The sequence below is a fragment of the Apodemus sylvaticus genome, chromosome 3, assembly GCF_947179515.1.
Source record: "Apodemus sylvaticus chromosome 3, mApoSyl1.1, whole genome shotgun sequence".
In the NCBI taxonomy this organism is placed as follows: domain Eukaryota; kingdom Metazoa; phylum Chordata; class Mammalia; order Rodentia; family Muridae; genus Apodemus; species Apodemus sylvaticus.
Window position 1 is genome coordinate 146,533,898 of NC_067474.1, and position 18,619 is coordinate 146,552,516.

Sequence of the window (18,619 nt, forward strand, 5' to 3'; positions counted from 1 at the left end):
AAAAAAAAGCCTGGTGGTGATGGCAAATGCCTTTAGTCTTAGCACTTGGGAGGAAGGGGCAGGCAGATCTCTGAGTTTGAAACCAGCCTGGTCTACAGAGGGAGTTCCTTCCTACCTTCTTTTCTTTCCTTTCCTGCTACTGGAGATCAAATCTGGAACCCAGAGCCCTATGCATGGTAGACAAGCACTCCACTGCCTCAGCCCGGGATTCTGTGGCACCAAGTCTTGCTCTGTAGCCTACCGAGGCCTCAACCTTGCTATGCTCCTGACTCTGTACTTGAACGCTAGGATTCTGGGTTTGCACTAGCCGCTGGTCTTCTGATTGTTCTTGGTCTGGAATGTTGTTTCTTTGTCTCTGGCTGGGGTTCTCTCTGGCAACGAGGTGGTGCTGGCTCACTGATATTCACCCAGGGGAGCTCCCTCTCTTCCCTTCCTGGGCCCAGCTATCAGGAAGTCTCTCCTGTAGCTCTAAATCAGCCTCACTGGGAATATTTACACCATGAATATTAGCAAATGCTACAAAAGCAGAGCTTGGGGTTTTTTTTGTTTGTTTGTTTGTTTGTTTGTTTTGTTTTGTGATTGTGATTTCTTTCCTTTCCCTCTGCCCCCTGAAAATCAGTTTATGGGCACACCACCCCATCTTCCCCTCTTCACACGTCCCTAGCTGCCTGTGTCTTTCATAGTTTCTTTAAACTTCTGTCTCTGCCTCTTTTTTTCTTTCCATTGGTTCATGTGGTCACATCCAGTGGGGTTCTTGCCTGCACTGGGCCTCAAGCACATCCCCTGTCACCATGCCTGAGTCCTTCAATATACTCAAACCGGAAAGCCAGGTCCACTTCGGACCACAGACCCCCTCAAAGTCTGGGTGTGACAGAACCTTGAGAGCTTTCCAAATTTGCTCTCTGGTTACACTGTGGCCCGACCAGTACTCCAGCTCAGCCCACAGAGCTTGTCTTTGAACCTTCCTCTTTCACCGGCAGACAGATTAGGGGGCTCCCTCGTGAGGGGTATGCCCTAGCGATATACACTTGGGTATTATTGCAAGTGGCAACATTGTGCCTACTGAGGACTGCCAGGACTGTGTAAGTTTGTATCCCATAGAGCAGCACTCTGGGTAGGGCTGGGTCTCCAGGGAAGTGCTTCGCCATCCCAGTAGGTCTTACCCAAGCAGTACATTTGCATATGTTTTCAGGAACCGCTACAACTCTTTCTCAGCAACAAGCAATGCAGGGAAATGGCGCAGATTCTAGTCCCGAATGATGGGATTCCACGTGCATGACCTTAGGCAAATATCTAAACACCCCCATGACTCGGTTGCCTCCTCGATAATATTTAAAACTGGATTGGTAGGGAGGGTAAAATGAGGTGGTACAGGCGAAGTGTTTAAATCCGCCATAGATAGCCAGGAAAGGGCTATATATTTTAACTTACTCTTCTTGTGGAGAGGTTCCATGGTGTGTGTGTGTGTGTATACATGTAGTATGTGTGTGTGCTCACATGTGTGCAATGGGTGAGGGCTGTAGGTTGGTGTTTGTATGATACAATCACAGATGCATGTCTCTGGAAATCAGTATGGATGAATTTAGAGTCTTTAGGACCGTGTGTTGCTGAGAAATTGCATGTGTGAGCTGCATTACCGGAGACCAGGGTAGCTTAGTACAGGCTTTGGGGCCTGTTGTTTGTGTTTTGGTGAGAGACGTTTTGCTTTCACCTTTAGCCCTTGCTTTCATATTACTGGATCTCTCCTCTTCCCTTAACCCTCTTCAGTTAGGCCTTGGTGGTGGTAGGAGGAGGCTCTCTACCCTCCACATCCCCCCTCCTCTCCCTCCCCTCCCTGAACAGCCTGGAAGGCTGGCCCCTTTTAGACACGTTCCCTCACTCTCTGGGGTGGGGGGATCCTGAGGTGATCACCTCAGTAAGGCTGAGTGAGTAGAACAGTTTCGGACTGGCCTCTTGTCACAGCCTGCCTCACCACTCACCACATGCTGGCTAACTCTTAACCTCAACACACAGATGATGTTTTTGGTGAAGGGCGAGAGGAACCAGGCTGTAGTTTGGGACTCTGGGGTGACCAGACACCAGCAGCTAGACCTAGTTGATCCAGGAAGAAAGGTTTCCTGGAAGAGGTGAGTATGTGGGTGAGAGAGGGGGTGAACTGGATGGGAGCTGTGATCTTCAGGCCCCCTGTGGGGGACCCTGGCTGGCTTCCCTGGTCTAGCCCCACCCTACAACATTAAACATGTCACATCTTAGGAAACCAGGCTTCTCCTCAGGTAGTTCCTCTCTGAGTGTCGCAATGGGGGAGTTTTTCCGGCAGGGGGTGGGGATGGGGTGAGGTGGGGTGGGGTGGGGTGAGGACCCCTTGCTCAATGACCTTCTTGTGGAGTTGCTCATAGGACATAGCTGCTGGGGAAAGTTGGGCTTGTTCCCAGATCTCTTCAAGAGACTATAGTGGCCCCAGCTTCTGTCTTGGGTCTCTCCCTAACCCTGGTCTGTGGGAGATTATCGATTTCATCCCTGGCAACAGAGGTGAGCATAGGTCTGCCAGGATTGGCCCAAGATGAGGGTAGAGACAGGGTTCCAGGGCCAGGCTCATTTTTAGGAGACCTTGACTGACTAGGGTCCTGGGAACTAAGTGCAGCTTGGTAATGTGAAGGGTGAGCCTGAGAAAAACACTGAGTGTGTGAGCATGCCAACCCGAGGAGCATCCAAGTATACATGTACATATATCTGTGTGCACATGGACACAGATGCCTAGGTACAGATGTGTGTGTGTGCTGCTGTGCACCAGAGCTTAGCCGAGAGCACTAGCCTGTGCAGCAACGGTGGCAAGGACACTCACTCTAGCGTCCACTGCAATGCTGCGTGACTGTGACTGTGCCCCTGTGTGTCTCCTTGCCACATCTCAGGTGGGACCCAAGTGTGCAAGAGCTGGCACAAGTGATGTGTCCTATGTGGGAAAACGAAGGTAGAAGTCAGGATGGGCCAGAACTCGGGCCTTCTGGCATCCTGAAGAGGGTGGGATCTGGGCAGCTGGCTGGCAGAAATACTGACAAGGCCTGCTTTATCTTTCCTGCTGTTTTGTCTCACCCTCAGGTTTCCGGCACCTCCCGGGGAGCATGCGTCAGTCCTACTGACCCCAGGAGTAGGGGCCTGTGGGGTGAGTAGGGCAGGAGGTGCGCTAAGGGTTTCAGGGTCAGGAAACAGGGTAGGGTGGCCTTTCTGGGCCCCCGCAAAGCCTGCCTTACAGCCCCCTTCAACTACAAGGGCCCTGTTGCTAGGAAACGGATAGAGGAGCCAGAATGAGGCAGCTGGAGAGGCTGGAGGCTGGACTCATGACAGGAAACGGCCTTGATCCTCCTCTGCAGGCAATCTCCAGGTGCAGGCACTCAGGCCTCCACCATTCACAAATACAGGCAGCTTTGCAGATGTGTATTACAACACACACACACACATGCACACATACACGCATGCACACATGCACAGATGCACACACAATTACTTGTGTAGACATACATATACATGACCAGATACATGTACAGACATGAATACATCTTTGTTTTTGAGATGAGGCTCACCTGAAACTTGATATGTAGCTCCAAATGACCTTGAACTTCTGATCTTCCTGCTTGTCTCTCCTAAATGCTGGGATTAGAGAACCGCACCACCAGGCTAAATTTGTGTAGTCCTGGGGATGGAATCCAATGCTTCATGCGTGTCAGACAAGCACTGTATCAATGAACTCTGTCCCAAGATCAGCACATTCTTCTATACACAAATACATTCCCCCAAGAACTGCATACACACACACACACACACACACCAAACATATGTCTAGAGACACATAAGCACACACAGGGGAGAAGAAATACCATAAAGGAGTTGCAGAAACCAATGCATCAAAGCAACAGGGGTCAAAGTGCAGAAACCGAGCCTAAGGCTGGAAAGATGGCTCAGGTTAAGAGCACTGACTGCTCTTTCACAGGACCCGGGTTCAAGCCCCAAGACCCACACAATGGCTCACAATTGCCCGTTACTACAGTTCCAGGGATCCAAAGCTGTCTTCTGGCCTCCCTGAGTGCCAGGCATAAGCGTGGTGTGTAGACGAACATGCAGGCAAAACACCCACTGCGTGTAAAATAAATTAATTAAAAACAAACAAACAAACAAAACAAAGGAGTGGTAGCTCCGCATTTTTAATCTCAATACTTGGGAGGCAGAAGCAGGCGGAGCTCTGTCAATTCAAGGCCAGCCCACTCTACAGGGTGAGTTCTAGACTAGCCGGGGCATGAGACCTTGTCTGGAAAAATAAAAGTGCCTCAGCCATCAGGAGGTGAAAGCAGAGTGCTCAGGACATGAGGGTTGCTTGGCTACAGAGTGAGTTTGAAGCCAGCCTGAACTACAGAACCTGTAGCTCATCACCAATAAAGAAGACATAGCCATGAGCTGTTGCCCTAAAGGCAGGGCAAAGCCACACACTCCCTCCAACGAGAACACAGCCCGGAGGCAGGCCCAAGGTGGCCCCAATCAATTTGGGCCAGAGAGTAGACGTGCCATGCTTGTGTGAATCTGCACACACACACACACACACACACACACACACACACACACCTGCATGCTTAGGGTGATGGTACACCAGCCAGGGACCCTGAGTGATGAGGCCTGTCCCCCTTCTGTGTCAGGGCATCTGAAATGGGCTGTGTGTTCTGCAAGAAGATGGAGCCTGCATCCAAGGAGGATGTGGGCCCGGAAAGGGACTTCCGGAGCCAAGGGACTGAGGAACGCTATTACCCTGACCCCACTCAAGGCCGGTCTTCGTCCATCTGTCCTCAGCCCACCAGCCCTGCTTTCCTTAACGTTGGCAACGTGAGAAGCATCTCAGGTGGGACTCCAGGGCTGGTGACAGCTGCTGTCTGGGTTCTGGGGAAAACTAAGGAAAAGGGAGACTCAGACTTGTCCTTAGAAGCCTCTAGAATGATATAGGAGACAACCCTATTCTCTGGCTCAAAGTAGCTAAGGCCGTGTGTGTAAATCTACCCTAGGAGCCCAGTGTGGGTCTTTTTCTGTTCTCATCAAAGAGGGACTCTGGTGACAAGTGTAAGTAGCAAAGAACCCTTCCATTTGGAAGGATGAGGCAGGGACATCATAAGTTCTAGGGGCTTGCTCTGTCTCTCTCTCCCTGGCTCTCTCTCCCTCTCCCCCTGGCTCTCTCTCTCTCTCTCTCTCTCTCTCTGGCTCTCTCTGGCTCTCTCTTTCTGGCTCTGTCTGTCTGTCTCTCTGTGTGTGTCTCTTGTCTCTATATGTATGTGTCTTTCTGTGTGTGTCCATGTGTGTCTGTCTGCCTGTCTGTCTCTCTTGTCTCTGTGTCTGTCTGTCTGCTTTTCTGTCTTTCTGTGTGTGTATGTGTGTGTCTGTCTTTGTCTCTGTTTCTGTCTCTCTCCCTCTCTCTCTCTCTCTCTCTCACACACACACACACACACACACACACACACACACTTCTATCCTCTTACATGTCACTTCAGAAGGTGAGAGGTCTTCTTGGTAAGGAAGCAGCTTAGTCACTTTCCAGGGTAAGAGTGACATGAGACTATTTGTTTTCGACCTAGAGGGACAAGCTATGAAACCCAAGTCAGAAACCCCACCTGTCCTGAACTCTTCAGGAACATTGCAGTGGCAGGGAGGTGCAGCGCCTGGCTAGGGGACTGGAATCCGGGATGCAGTGACCTTAGTTCCCCTCTCTAAATCCTACTCTGCTGAGCAGCTCTGACTCTACAGGGACTGGAGTGACCATATTTGTCGCCCTGTATGACTATGAGGCTAGGACCGGTGATGACCTCACCTTCACCAAAGGCGAGAAGTTCCACATCCTGAATAATACGTAAGTGACTGAGCTCACGGCCTGGGCTGGGAGCAAGTCCCAGAGAAGGCAGAACTCTGATCCCTGGCTAGAAAGCTCCAGCCTAATGGGGCCGTAGAAGCACGGCAGGAAAGCTCCCGGATGAGGACTGGGAGCCAAACTCAGGGGTGGAGAATCGGGCTAGCATGTGGGCCTTGAGTTCCTAAAGCCCAGAAAAGAAATAGTGATAACAAGGAAACCCTGGGTGATTGCAGGAAGAGGGAAGATGAGGGACTCTGAGACACCAGCAGAATACTAAACTTGGTCCCCCAGGGTAGCCGTGATTGAGGAAGGCTTCCTAGAGGTTTATAAGCTGAGACCAGGAAAATAAGCAGACAGTGGAGGAAGGGCTGAGAAGAGAGATTACGACTAAACAGTGATTTCTGGAGAGCACCAAGTGGTTGCATGTGGGTAAGTCATAGCGAGTGAGGTGCAGGGCTGGGCAGATGGCTCAGGATGGGGAAGGGTGCCTGCCACCAAGCCTGACCCTGTGAGTGTGACCCCAAGACCACCCACTACAAGGTACAAGGGGAAAGTTCACTCCTACACGTTATCTTTTGACCTATATACACACACACACACTAAACACTAACAATTAAAAAAAAAAGATGCCTGGTGGGTGGTGGTGAGCATGTCTTTAATCCCAGCACTTGGGAGGCAGAAGCAGGCGAATTCCTGTGATTTCGAGGCCAGCCTGGTCTACACAATGAGTTCCAGGATAGCCAGAACTCCATAGAGAAACCACGTCTTGAAAAAAAAAACAAACAAAGGAATAAAAAGGAGAAATTGGAGATGGAGACAGATCAGAATTCATGGATGTTTAAAGCTGGCTTATAAAGGCTGACTTTTATCCAAGAAGGACATCGGTCGCCTCTGGGAATTTCCAGTGGGGAGGGGACCTAGCCAGCATCTATGGCATCAGCTTGGAAGAACAAGAGGAAAGAGCCTGGGAATCCTCAAACACATTCCTTTTTAGGGAGAACGGCTAGGGCAGCCTCAGGGGCCAGAGACAGGCAAAGAAAAGCTCTTGGAGTGGGGAGGGGATTAAAGGTGAGGTTTGGCCAGGCTACCCTCCAGCTAATGTGGCCCAGGCTGGACCCCAAGTGCTGCTGACTACCCCTGTGTTCTGTGTCTGCAGGGAGTATGACTGGTGGGAGGCTCGATCCCTGAGATCCGGACACACTGGCTATGTTCCCAGCAACTACGTGGCTCCTGTGGATTCCATCCAGGCCGAAGAGTGAGTACAGGTCCAGGCCAGCCCTGTAGGGAAACAGTGGTGTTAAGTTCCAAGGCCATCGCTTAGGAAATGAGGAGGCCCACTCTGAGCCTACCCTACTCACATACAATGTTACAAGAGGATGGTAAGGATAATAGTAACAGCAGATAACTCAGCAGGTGCAGAGTTCTGTAAACCGAGGACTGTCTGTGTGGTCCAGATAGAAACTATTGTTCTGTTTTAGGAATGAGGAAGCTGGCCAGGGGTGGAGGTGCTGATCTTTGATCCTAGCACTTGCAAGGGAGAGGCAGGTGCATCTCTCTGACTTTGAGGTTAGCCTAGTCTGCAAAGTGAGTGCCAGGCCAGACACATCGTGAGACTTAGTTTTAAAAAATAAAACATTGGGGGCTGGAGAGATGGCTCAGTGGTTAAGAGCACTGACTGCTCTTCCGGAGGTCCTGAGTTCAAATCCCAGCAACCACGTGGTAGCTCACAACCATCTGTAATGAGATCTGATGCCCTCTTCTGGGGTGTCTGAAGACAGCTACAGTGTACTCGCATATAATAAAGAAATAAATCTTTAAAAAAAATAAATAAAACATCAAATGAGGAAACTGAAGTGCAGAGGAAGTGAACATTCCCACCAGGATTTCCTAAGGATGAGGCTGGTGTGTGGGGCTGGTGTGTAAACCCAGCTAGACATATAGTGTGTGATAGCTGGTATACACCTTGCCTATCTGTAACAGTAACATTGTGCCAAAAATGTATGTATGCTGTATGTATGTATCTGTCTGTCTATATCCATCTTAACAGAGAAAGCATAGATTTATAAAGGGAAAGTGTAAGAATTCCTGAGAGTGGGAGGTGTGGCCAGGGATTACTACCCACAAGCTTTCAAGCCTATAGGTGGGAACTACAGAGATGGCCCAGTGGTGCCATTCCCTGCCCCGAAGACAGTAGCTGGCAACCATATTTAACTGTAGGGGCTTTGATACTCTCTTCTGGCTTTTATAGGCACACACACATGCATGCATGTGTGCGCACACGTGTGCATTCACATACATACACACACAGCAAACACACATACACATAAGTAATAATTATCTGTGTAGCTTTGGCTGTCCTGGAACTCTCTCAGACCAGGTTGCCCTTGAACTCAAAGAGGTCCACCTGCCTCTGCTTCCTAAGTGCTGAGTTTAAAGGTGTGTACCACCACTGTCCAGCCAAATTGATCTTTTAAAACCTAAAAACTGCCGGGCGGTGGTGGCACATGCCTTTAGTTCTAGCACTTAGGAGGTAGAGGCAGGCAGATTTCTGAGTTCGAGGCCAGCCTGGTCTACAGAGTGAGTTCCAGGATAGCCAGGGCTACACAGAGAAACCCTGTCTCGAAAAACAAAAACAAAAACAAAACAAAACAAAACAAAACAAAAAAAAAAAAAAAAAGAAAGAAAGGAAGAAATCTTGACTTGTCTTTAAAAAAATTGGAACTGGGACACTGAGATGTACATCGTGCGGTAGAGTGTGTGTCTGGCCAGCAGGAGTCCTAGGGTCTGATTCCTCAGCCATTATACAAAATCAACCACTGTTGATAATCCCAGAATGTGGGCTCAAGGTCATTTTTTTTTTTTATAGATTTATTTATGAGTATACCGTAGCTGTCTTCAAACACACCAGAAAAGGGCATTGGATCCCATTACAGATGGTTGTGACCCACCATGTAGTTGCTGGGAATTGAACTCAGGACCTTTGGAAGATCAGTCAGTGCTCTTAACCACTGAGCTATCCAGCTCTCCAGCTCTCAAAGTCATCCTTGATGTAGTAAGTTTTAGGCCAGTCTGTAAAAGATGAGATCCTGTTTCAAACAAAAAACAAAACAAAACAAATAGATAACAGAAATTAAGCAAAACAAGGTCAGAGAGATGGCTCTGCAGTTAAGACCAATGGACCCAGATTCAATTCCCAGAGCCCCCATGGTGGGTCACATCTATAACTCCAGTCCCACCCTCTTCTGGCCTCAGTAGACACTACTACCTCAGTAGTACACGCATGTGGTACATGAACGTACATACAGGTAAGACACTAAAATAAAAGCTAGTGGAGTTGGGGATGTAGTTCCGTGGCAGAGTGCATATTTACTATGCGAAAGGCTTGCAAAGAAACAATCCTTAGAGTTCATTTTGTTAAGCAGACAGAGAGGGGCTGGAGTGGAGTTTAACATGAGCAAGATCTTAGATTCTATCTTTAGTCCCCTCCTTCCAACAAAGCTATCCTCACGATGAGTCCAATACATTTGTAAGGAAAAAAAAATGATGGAAGAGACTTTGAAGAACTGGGCTGGGCACGTGTCTTAGTTAAGGATTCTAGTACTGCAGTGAAACACCATAACCAAAAGCAAGTTGGGGAGGAAAGGGTTTACTTAGCTTACACTTCTACATTGCTGTTCATCACCAAAGGAAGTCAGGACTGGAACTCACACAGGGCAAGAATGTGGAGGCAGAAGCCATAAAGGGGTACTGCTGACTGGCTTTCTTTCTGTTTGTTTGCTTTCCCAGAGACAGAATTTCTCTGTATAGCTCTGGCTATCCCGGAACTCACTCTGTAGACAAGGCTGGCCTCGAACTCAGAAATCTGCCTGCCTCTGCCTCCCAAGTGCTGGGATTAAGACATGTGCCACCACTGCCCAGCTTCCTGCTTTCTTTTTTTTCTTTTCTTTTCTTTTTTTTTTTTTTGGATTTGTTTTTTTCGAGACAGGGTTTCTCTGTGTAGCCCTGGCTGTCTTGGAATTCACTCTGTAGACCAGGCTGGCCTCGAACTAAGAAATCCACCTGCCTCTGCCTCCCAGAGTGCACCACCGCCTGGCTCTTTTTTTTTTTTTTTTTTTTGGGCTTCCTGCTTTCTTACAGAACCAGCCCAGCAATGGTCCTTCCCACAATGGGCTTGTCCCCCCCCCCCCCCCATTGATGACTAATTGAGAAAACCAGCCAGTACAGTGGCAGTGGCGTAGTAGCATTGTGCCTGCAATTTCAGCATTTGTTGTGAATTTGAGGGTGGACTGGACTACATGAGGCCCTACCTCCAAAACCAGAATGAGAGTACGCAAGACTCGAACTCTGGGAAGTAAGAGGAACTGGATGATCCAGAATCTTTGGAAGAAGCAAGTTAGGTATGATGTCAGTTAATAAAATAGGGGACATAGGAGCAGGCAGAGGTCCATGGGTTCTGGGGAGTAGGGGGAGGGTTTTTGTTTTGTGGTTTGTTGACTCGGCTGCGCTGTGCATGAGAGGTGCCCGGTCTCGCCACTTCATGATCCGAGAGGAAGGAGTACTTGTTCCTAATTGTCTCTGAGACTTTGTCATTTGTTCCCTGTAGCCCTAGCAGATGGCACACTGGTGCTGGTAGGACCTGGGCCTCGGCCTAGTAGAGGTGATACTTAGAGCTGCTTAGTAGGAGGAAAAGAGAGCGAGACACGCACTGGTCCTGGGATTTGACTCTGGGGATGACCTTGGAGAAGAGAGAGCTTCTGGAGAAGGGAGGAAGCAGGCCAGCGCAGAACATCCAAGGCTGGAGGGCAAATTTCTGAAAACAGGAGAGGAGGTATTTGAGGCTGCTGTCACCCCTGGCAATGGGGTGACTCTCATAAGGCACCTTTATCACATGGGATCAAAATGTTGGCTTGACAGCCGAGTCCGGGAAGGGGAGGAAGTGTTGTCTCAAGCAGGGAAATGTGGGTCCAAGCAAAGGTGAGCTGAGCTGAGAAGCCAGGATGGCTTAGCAGGAAAAGGCACTGGCGGTCAGGCCTGACCGCCTGAGTTTCATCTCCAGAGCCCACAGGGTGAAAGGAGAGCGCCGGCATGCATGCGGGGATCTGTCCTCCGGCCTCCACTCCTTTGTGCATTGCGTGGCATGCATTCATGTGCACACTCAAAAAATGAATGCAGAAAATGCAATAATTTTTTTTTGTGGGAAAAGAAAAATGTAGGGGGATAACTCAGCAGTTAAGAGCACAGGTAGCTCTTCCAGAGGACCAGAGTTCAATTCCTAGCACCCATGTGGGGGCTCATAACCCTCGTTAATGACCTTTCCAGAGACTCTGGTGGCTTCTTTCGGGCCCCATGGACACTTGGACACACATGCGTGTTGCAGTAATATCAAATAATTTTTTTTTTGGTTCTTTGGATTTGGTCTTTTCGAGACAGGGTTTCTCTGTATAGCCCTGGCTGTCCGCTGTCCTGGAACTCACTCTGTAGACCAGGCTGGCCTCGAACTCAGAAATCTGCCTGCCTCTGCCTCCCAGAGTGCTGGGATTACAGGCGTGTGCCACCGCCTGGCGAAATAAATCTTTAAAATACAGCAATGTGGGACTCAGAACTTCTTCCCTCTAGGAAAGAGGAAGTTATGTGTTTAGGGATTGAAGGATGGACAGTTTCGGGGGGTGGGAGGACTGTTTATGGGGTGAGATGGGGTTTCTTGAGCAGAGGGACATGGGCAAGTCCAGAGCATAAGAGGAAGGAGGCCAGATTGTGGAGAGCAGCAGAAAGCATTGATGATGACGGAGAGGCGGAGTGGCAATGGGGTGGGGGTGGGGCAGATCAGCTGCGCCCACAGCTGATGTCTGAAGCGCTCAATGCGGAATCCTGGTTGAGAGCCCAGGCTTGAGACAGTTTGGGTTCCTGTTTTGGAGTCACAGTGTGGTCTCAAGCAAGCTGCTGAACTACTAGAGAGTTGCTTCAAATCCTCATCTGTCTGATGAGTCTAAACATGGCATCCTGAATATTATAAGCAAGTCTATTTATGTTCAGGGTTGTCGGCTACCACAAAGGAAGTACCTGATCTATTAGGGCTTTTTTTTTTCTTTCTTTAAGACAGGGTTTCTCAGTATAGCCCTGGCTGTCCTGGAACTCACTCTGTAAACCAGGCTGGCCTTGAACTCAAAAATCAGACCGCCTCTGCCTCCCAAGAGCTAGAACTAAAGGCGTGCACCACCCCTGCCCAGCCAAGGCTTGGTTTTTATTTTGAAGCAAGGTCTTACAATGTAGCTCAGGCTACCCCATCCTCCTAGGTGCTGACTTACTCTGATGATCCTTAAGGAGGTTTTTGGCTTTTTTTTGTGTGTGTGTGGGGGGGGACAGGGTTTCTTTGTGTAACTCTGGCTGTCCTAGTAAAAGTTCTGTACACCAGGCTGTCCTCGAACTCACAGAGATCCTCCTGCCTCTACCACCTAAGTGCAGGGACTGAAGGCGTGCACCACCATACCTTGTCCCCTCATTTTTTGTTTTTAAGGTAGGGTCTCACTATGTAGCCCTGGCTAATCTAGAACTTGCTACGTAGACCAAGGTGCCCTCAAACTCAGAGAGGCACCTGCTACTGCCTCCTGCTTGCTGGGATTATACAGCCACACCAGGAAGATTCTAACAATTTTCATTCAAGAGACACCAGTGGGTAGAAAAGAGAATCCTGATCTTTCTTAGGCATTGACCATATATGCCAGACACTTTTCCGTTTCTCCTTCTCTGGGATCCTTATATTCAAGTTGTGAAGCAGATTCTAACAGTTCATTTGTCAGATGAGGAAACTGAGGCTTGGCTTGTGCGGTGACTTCTGGGGAATGTGGCTGATTCTGCCTGCTTTTCTTAACAGGTGGTACTTTGGAAAGATCAGTAGAAAGGATGCAGAAAGGCAGCTTCTCTCCTCTGGAAACCCTCAGGGGGCCTTTCTCATTCGGGAAAGCGAGACCACCAAAGGTTGGTACGCATGACACCACCAACCTTTAAGGACAGTGGGGCGGTGCTTGGGTCAGGGCCAAGTGGAGGGGCAGAGCTAAGATGGGCTCTGGGAACTGCCCTTGGGGGCCTCCTCCCGCTCTACATCTGAGGGAGAAGAGGACCAATGATACTTTCCACCCAGGCGCCTACTCCCTGTCCATCCGTGACTGGGACCAGAACAGAGGCGACCACATAAAGCATTATAAGATCCGAAAGCTGGACACAGGCGGCTACTATATCACCACACGGGCCCAGTTTGACTCTGTGCAGGACCTGGTGCGGCACTACATGGGTGAGCTGCTTAATCTTCAGTTTGTCAAGACAGGGTTTTTCTCTGTAGCCCTGGCTGTCCTGGATCTTGCTCTGTAGACCAGGCTGGCCTCTATCTCCTGAATGCTGAAACTAAAGTTGTGACTGCTGCCTGGGTTTTCCTTCCTTCCTTCCTTCCTTCCTTCCTTCCTTCCTTCCTTCCTTTCTTTCTTTCTTTCTTTCTTTCTTTCTTTCTTTCTTTCTTTCTTTCTTTCTCTTTTTCCTTTTAATTCTGCCTTGCGAAGACAAACTCTATTTATTTAATATTATTATTTTTTTTTGAGACAGGGTTTCTCTGTGTAGCCCTGGCTGTCCTAGAACTCACTCTGTAGACCAGGCTGGCCTCGAACTCAGAAATCTGCCTGCCCATGCCTCCCAAGTGCTGGGATTAAAGGTGTGAGCCCAGCTGAAGACGAACTTTAAACTAGTTTTTGTTTCTCTGGCTTTATTTATTTATTTATTTATTTAAGATCTTGGAGCCTAGACTAGCACCAAACTCCTTTCTCTTTCCTCAGTCTACTGAGTGCTGGAATTACCAGCATGAGCCACCATATTCCACTAGGCCCTGGTTATTTATGACAGCTAAGCTTGAGGTCTGAGGCTGCGCTCCCCTCCTAGAGAGTATTCCTAACTCCCATCTGTGACTTCAGTCCATCTGCCCTTCCTACAGAAGTGAATGATGGTCTGTGCTACTTGCTCACGGCGCCCTGTACCACCATGAAGCCCCAGACTCTAGGCCTGGCCAAGGATGCCTGGGAGATCGATCGTAGCTCGATAGCGCTTGAACGCAGGCTGGGCACCGGCTGCTTTGGAGATGTGTGGCTGGGTAGGAGATGGGGCAGGTGTGGGGATGGAGGGTGCTGGGGGATTGTCTGGGGTCTGGGAAAAGGCACGGGATTTTCGGGGAGCCAGTCTTGACGAGTGCGTGGCCACCGAGCAGGCACGTGGAACTGCAGCACAAAGGTGGCAGTGAAGACGCTGAAGCCGGGCACCATGTCCCCGAAGGCCTTCCTGGAGGAGGCCCAGATCATGAAACTGCTGCGGCATGACAAGCTGGTGCAGCTGTACGCGGTGGTGTCGGAGGAACCCATTTACATTGTGACAGAGTTCATGTGCTATGGTGAGGGGGACAGGGTAGGAGGCCGGGGTTTGGATGGGTGGGACCGGGGCTGCCACCTGCGAAGGGTCTAGAAACTGTTGAGTTCCAGAGCAAGGAGGGGAGGAGCAGGTTAGGGGGCGGGGACTGTTGCGGGGAGGGGGGCCTCCTCTTGGGTGCTCAGCCAATTAGTGTCCAGGGGTTCCGAGGTGGACTCAGAACAGGAAGGTTGACCTAGGTGAAAAAACCAGGAGAGTAAGGCAGAGTGAGGCTAGATTGGCTGGGTAAGGCAAGGCCAGTGTAAGAAGGCTTGTTGGAAGTAGGGGCTTGCTGCTGATTTTCTGGCTGCTTCTCCCTAGGTAGCTTGCTGGATTTCCTAAAGGGTCGAGAGGGTCAGGACTTGATGCTGCCCCATCTAGTAGACATGGCTGCCCAGGTAAGCGGGGCCAGCAGGCTTCATCTCCCAGACCTCTCTCTCCTATTGTCCTTCCACAAACCCATGTCTCTTCATGCACTAAAACTGCAGCCTAGCCCACCTTATGAGCTCTGAGACCTGGAGGATGCTGCTGAGTCTCCCCAAGGCCTCTGGACAGCGGTGGGGTGGGGAGCGGGGTGTCCATCGGGACAGTAGAGTTTTCAGGAGCTGCCCACACACCCCTCAGGTGTAATTATGGTATTGTGAGCCTGTGCTAGCGCCTGCCTCGCACTTCCTTTCCCCCTCCCTCCTAGGTAGCTGAGGGCATGGCCTACATGGAGCGCATGAACTATATCCACCGAGACCTGAGAGCAGCCAACATCCTGGTGGGGGAGTATCTGACATGCAAGGTCGCTGACTTCGGGCTGGCACGTCTCATAAAGGACGATGAATATAATCCCCAACAAGGTGAGCGGTCAATCCCTACCTCCCTAGAGATCAAAAACTCTAAGGGTTTGCCATGCACCCCACATAGTAGGAAACCATTCCCTACCCCCTAATGATCCCAGACACCCCCAATCCTATGGTTTTTGTTTTTGTTTTGTTTTTGTTTTGTTTTTGTTTTTTTGAGACAGTGTTTCTCTGTGTAGTCCTGGCTGTCCTAGAACTCACTTTGTATACCAGGCTGGCCTCGAACTCAGAAATCCGCCTGCCTCTGCCTCCCAAGTGCTGGGATTAAAGGTGTGTGCCACCACTGCCCGGCCCCAATCCTGATGTGAATCATATGCAATTCTGAGTTCATGTCTCCCCTCCAAACACTAGCTACCCACATGTCTTGTGTTATCTAACTTCTATATGTTGCCATTTCTCATCTATAAAATGAAAATACTGGGGGCTGGAGAGATGGCTTAGCAGTTAAGAGCACTGACTGCTCTTCCAAAGGTCCTAAGTTCAAATCCCAGCAACCACATGGTGGCTCACAACCATCTGTAACAAGATCTGACACCCTCTTCTGGAGTGTCTGAAGACAGCTAAAGTGTACTTACATATAAATAAGTAAACATTTTTTAAAAAATGAAAATACTTAGCCCACAACAAGAAAATAAGTATTTACAAGCTACTGAGTAAGTACCAGTCACTGCTAAGTAGCTAAGTCTTAAGCAGATTTAAACAGAGTAACTTTAAGTCTTAAACAGAAGACAATAGAGTACAATAGCCCCAGATCTGTAGCCAGAGTGCCAACCTAGTATGGCTCCTAGCCACTTGCTGGTTGTGCTGGCTGGGCAGAGAACTTGTTCGCCATCTTCTTTTCCGAACTGGTAAGTTGAAGTCAATGTAATGAGGGTTTGATGTGTTAATTGACATATTTCCTAAAGCAGTCTTTGGGCTTGTGGGCTATAACTCAGTGGGAGAGTGCTTGCTTAGTGGAAGGGGGACTGAATTTGCTCCCAGAACCATGAAACTCAAACCAAGACAAATGAAACTGTGTCCGGTTCTCAGTGAAGGCTAGAGACATTCTAATATCTTATCTTGAGAAGCAAAACCAAAGCCGGGCGGTTGTGGCACATGCCTGTAATCCCAGCACTCTGGGAGGCAGAGGCAGGTGAATTTCTGAGTTTGAGGCCAGCCTGGTCTACAGAGTGAGTTCCAGGACAGCCAGGGCTATGCAGAGAAAACCAAAACAAAAAACAAACAAACAAAAAAAAAACAACAAAAAAAACAAAAACAAAAACAAAAAAAAAGAAAGAAAGAAAGAAAATAGCAGGTCTTTTCTGTTGTGCACAGACCTCTATGTTCAGGGACCCCAAGAAATGTAATCCTAAAGTCTTCATTCTCTTAATCCAGCAATTCCCAGGGATCCCCCTCATTAACCTTCTTTCTTCCCCAATATCTCCAGGAACCAAGTTCCCCATCAAGTGGACAGCCCCAGAGGCTGCCCTCTTTGGCAGATTCACTGTCAAATCGGACGTGTGGTCCTTTGGGATTCTGCTCACTGAACTGATCACCAAGGGCAGAGTTCCTTACCCAGGTGAGCCGGGAGCTGGGGGGCGTGGTCTTGGGGAAGGGCCTTCTCCACCCCTGCTCCTTCCACTGGCTGACAGAGCTCCACTCCTCAGGCATGAACAACCGGGAAGTGCTGGAACAGGTTGAGCATGGCTACCACATGCCATGCCCTCCTGGATGCCCGGCATCCCTGTATGAAGTCATGGAACAGACCTGGCGTCTAGATCCTGAGGAGAGGCCCACCTTTGAGTACCTGCAGTCTTTCCTGGAAGACTATTTCACCTCCACAGAACCTCAGTATCAGCCTGGAGACCAGACATAGCTTGAGTGGGCATCACAACCCTCTGGGAATATGTTTCTACTCTTGCCCAGCCCCAGGGCGCTCTGGTCCCAGTGCCTGCCCGAGACTTGGAACCCTGTAGGATCCTAGCATATCAGAGATGGTCCGACACTCTGAAGCCTCTTAGAGAGGGTGCAAATGGAGACTAGATTTGTCTCTTACCTTCTCTGACCCCAAGCACTCTTTCTTCCCTTCCCACCCATGTCCCATCCAAAAATCTAGGGCACCCCACTCATTTCACAGATGAAGTAAATGGATGCTCAGATCTCATCTCTTGAACACTCTGACCCCAGTACCACTTTTCCTGCCCCATTAGGCTCCTACATACTGTTAGTTTCTCTCTCCCCATCGCCTAAAAATACTCATACTTTGTCTAGTTATTTATAAAATTGTATTTCTCTTCTTCCACTTATCCCTTATTTCTGCTTTCCTACCTCCTGTCAGCCTGCTCCAGACCAGACCTTAAGAATTTAATTCTTAGGTCGTCTTGGGTTTTCTGCGTTACAAAGGTAGGGGACGTCTTTGTTTGATTCCCTGCCTTCAGCCTGGATGCTCTGGTCCGGGTCTGAGGGAGAAAACCGCTGAAGGCTCGGCACCTCTGATGCGTCTGTGTTTATTCATTATGTAAGAACAACATCAGGCCTGAGCCATCTTTGGGGAGACGCGGGTAGTCTGCAGGAGGAGAACAGGATAGCTTTGGCTATTTGTGGGGAGGGCGGAGTCGGGTGGTGAGCAAGTACCAGATCCCCTGTGCATGGCGTTTCAGGACGCCGCGAGGCGCCGCTGTTCACCCACATGTCAGTTTACGGGGAGTTGGGAGAACAGAAAGCAGGTGCTTGCAAACAGACAAATGTGGTTTTGAACCTGTGTACCTTTCCTGATTTCGGCCTACTTCCCAGCCATCACAGGCACACTGGCACAGTCTTAGGCTCCCCACGGCAGAGGCATGGAGAAGAATACAACAAACTCTCTACAGCTGTCGGGTTTCCCAGATCAGAGCAAGAGGAAGGCGAAGGGAAGAGGCCTAGCTCATAGGACCTCACTGGGGAGTGGGGTGGGTTCTTCCCTGCCCCGGGGAGTTTTTGAAGACCTTTGGAAGTATTTTTGCTATAGTGACTGAAGGCACATACTAGCTGTGATCAGGGTTGGTAGACGGTCTTTGATGGACTTCTTGGGGCCTCTGTGGAGAAACTGGCAGCTGGCATGCCTCTGTTTGGAAACCAGAACAGGAAATATGGATTCCTACCTCTGCTGTCAGGAGGTGTTTATTGGCCCTCTGGCTTATTGATGGGGAGAGGAGAGGAACCTGGGAGATGGGAGCCGCGGAAGCGCCAGGCAATTACTGAGAATTGACTCTGCTGGACCCTTCCCTGAGCAGGACCCTGGGCGGGCGCATAGACATGAGTAAGAGCTATTCCTGTCCTGGAGGCTTTCCCTTGGGTGAAGAAATAATGAATAAGTAAATAAACATAGACTTACCTTTTAAGAAGAGAGAGACAGAGAGGGGAAAAGACAGAGAGAGGGGGGGAGAGCAAGCGAGAGAGAGAGAGAGAGAGAGAGAGAGAGAGAGAGAGAGAGAGA

General features: G+C 49.5%; 1 protein-coding gene across 4 annotated transcripts in view; it reads left to right on the forward strand.

The window, feature by feature from the left end:
- Nucleotides 1–17,441, forward strand: part of Fgr (FGR proto-oncogene, Src family tyrosine kinase) — a 28,443-nt gene extending 11,002 nt beyond the window's left edge. For 3 of the 4 annotated variants that reach the window (XM_052177615.1, XM_052177614.1, XM_052177612.1), the window contains exons 2-13: nt 3,097–3,160; nt 4,683–4,882; nt 5,776–5,878; nt 7,035–7,133; nt 12,750–12,853; nt 13,017–13,166; nt 13,854–14,009; nt 14,124–14,303; nt 14,639–14,715; nt 15,009–15,162; nt 16,592–16,723; nt 16,812–17,441. In XM_052177615.1, coding sequence (XP_052033575.1) covers nt 4,693–4,882; nt 5,776–5,878; nt 7,035–7,133; nt 12,750–12,853; nt 13,017–13,166; nt 13,854–14,009; nt 14,124–14,303; nt 14,639–14,715; nt 15,009–15,162; nt 16,592–16,723; nt 16,812–17,020 — 1,554 coding nt within the window. In that variant the 5' untranslated portion in view covers nt 3,097–3,160; nt 4,683–4,692 and the 3' untranslated portion in view covers nt 17,021–17,441. Of the gene's footprint in view, nt 1–2,013; nt 2,127–3,096; nt 3,161–4,682; nt 4,883–5,775; nt 5,879–7,034; nt 7,134–12,749; nt 12,854–13,016; nt 13,167–13,853; nt 14,010–14,123; nt 14,304–14,638; nt 14,716–15,008; nt 15,163–16,591; nt 16,724–16,811 lie in introns of all 4 variants that reach the window. The other variant, XM_052177613.1, reaches the window with a different exon arrangement.
- The last annotated feature ends 1,178 nt before the right edge of the window (nt 17,442–18,619 follow it).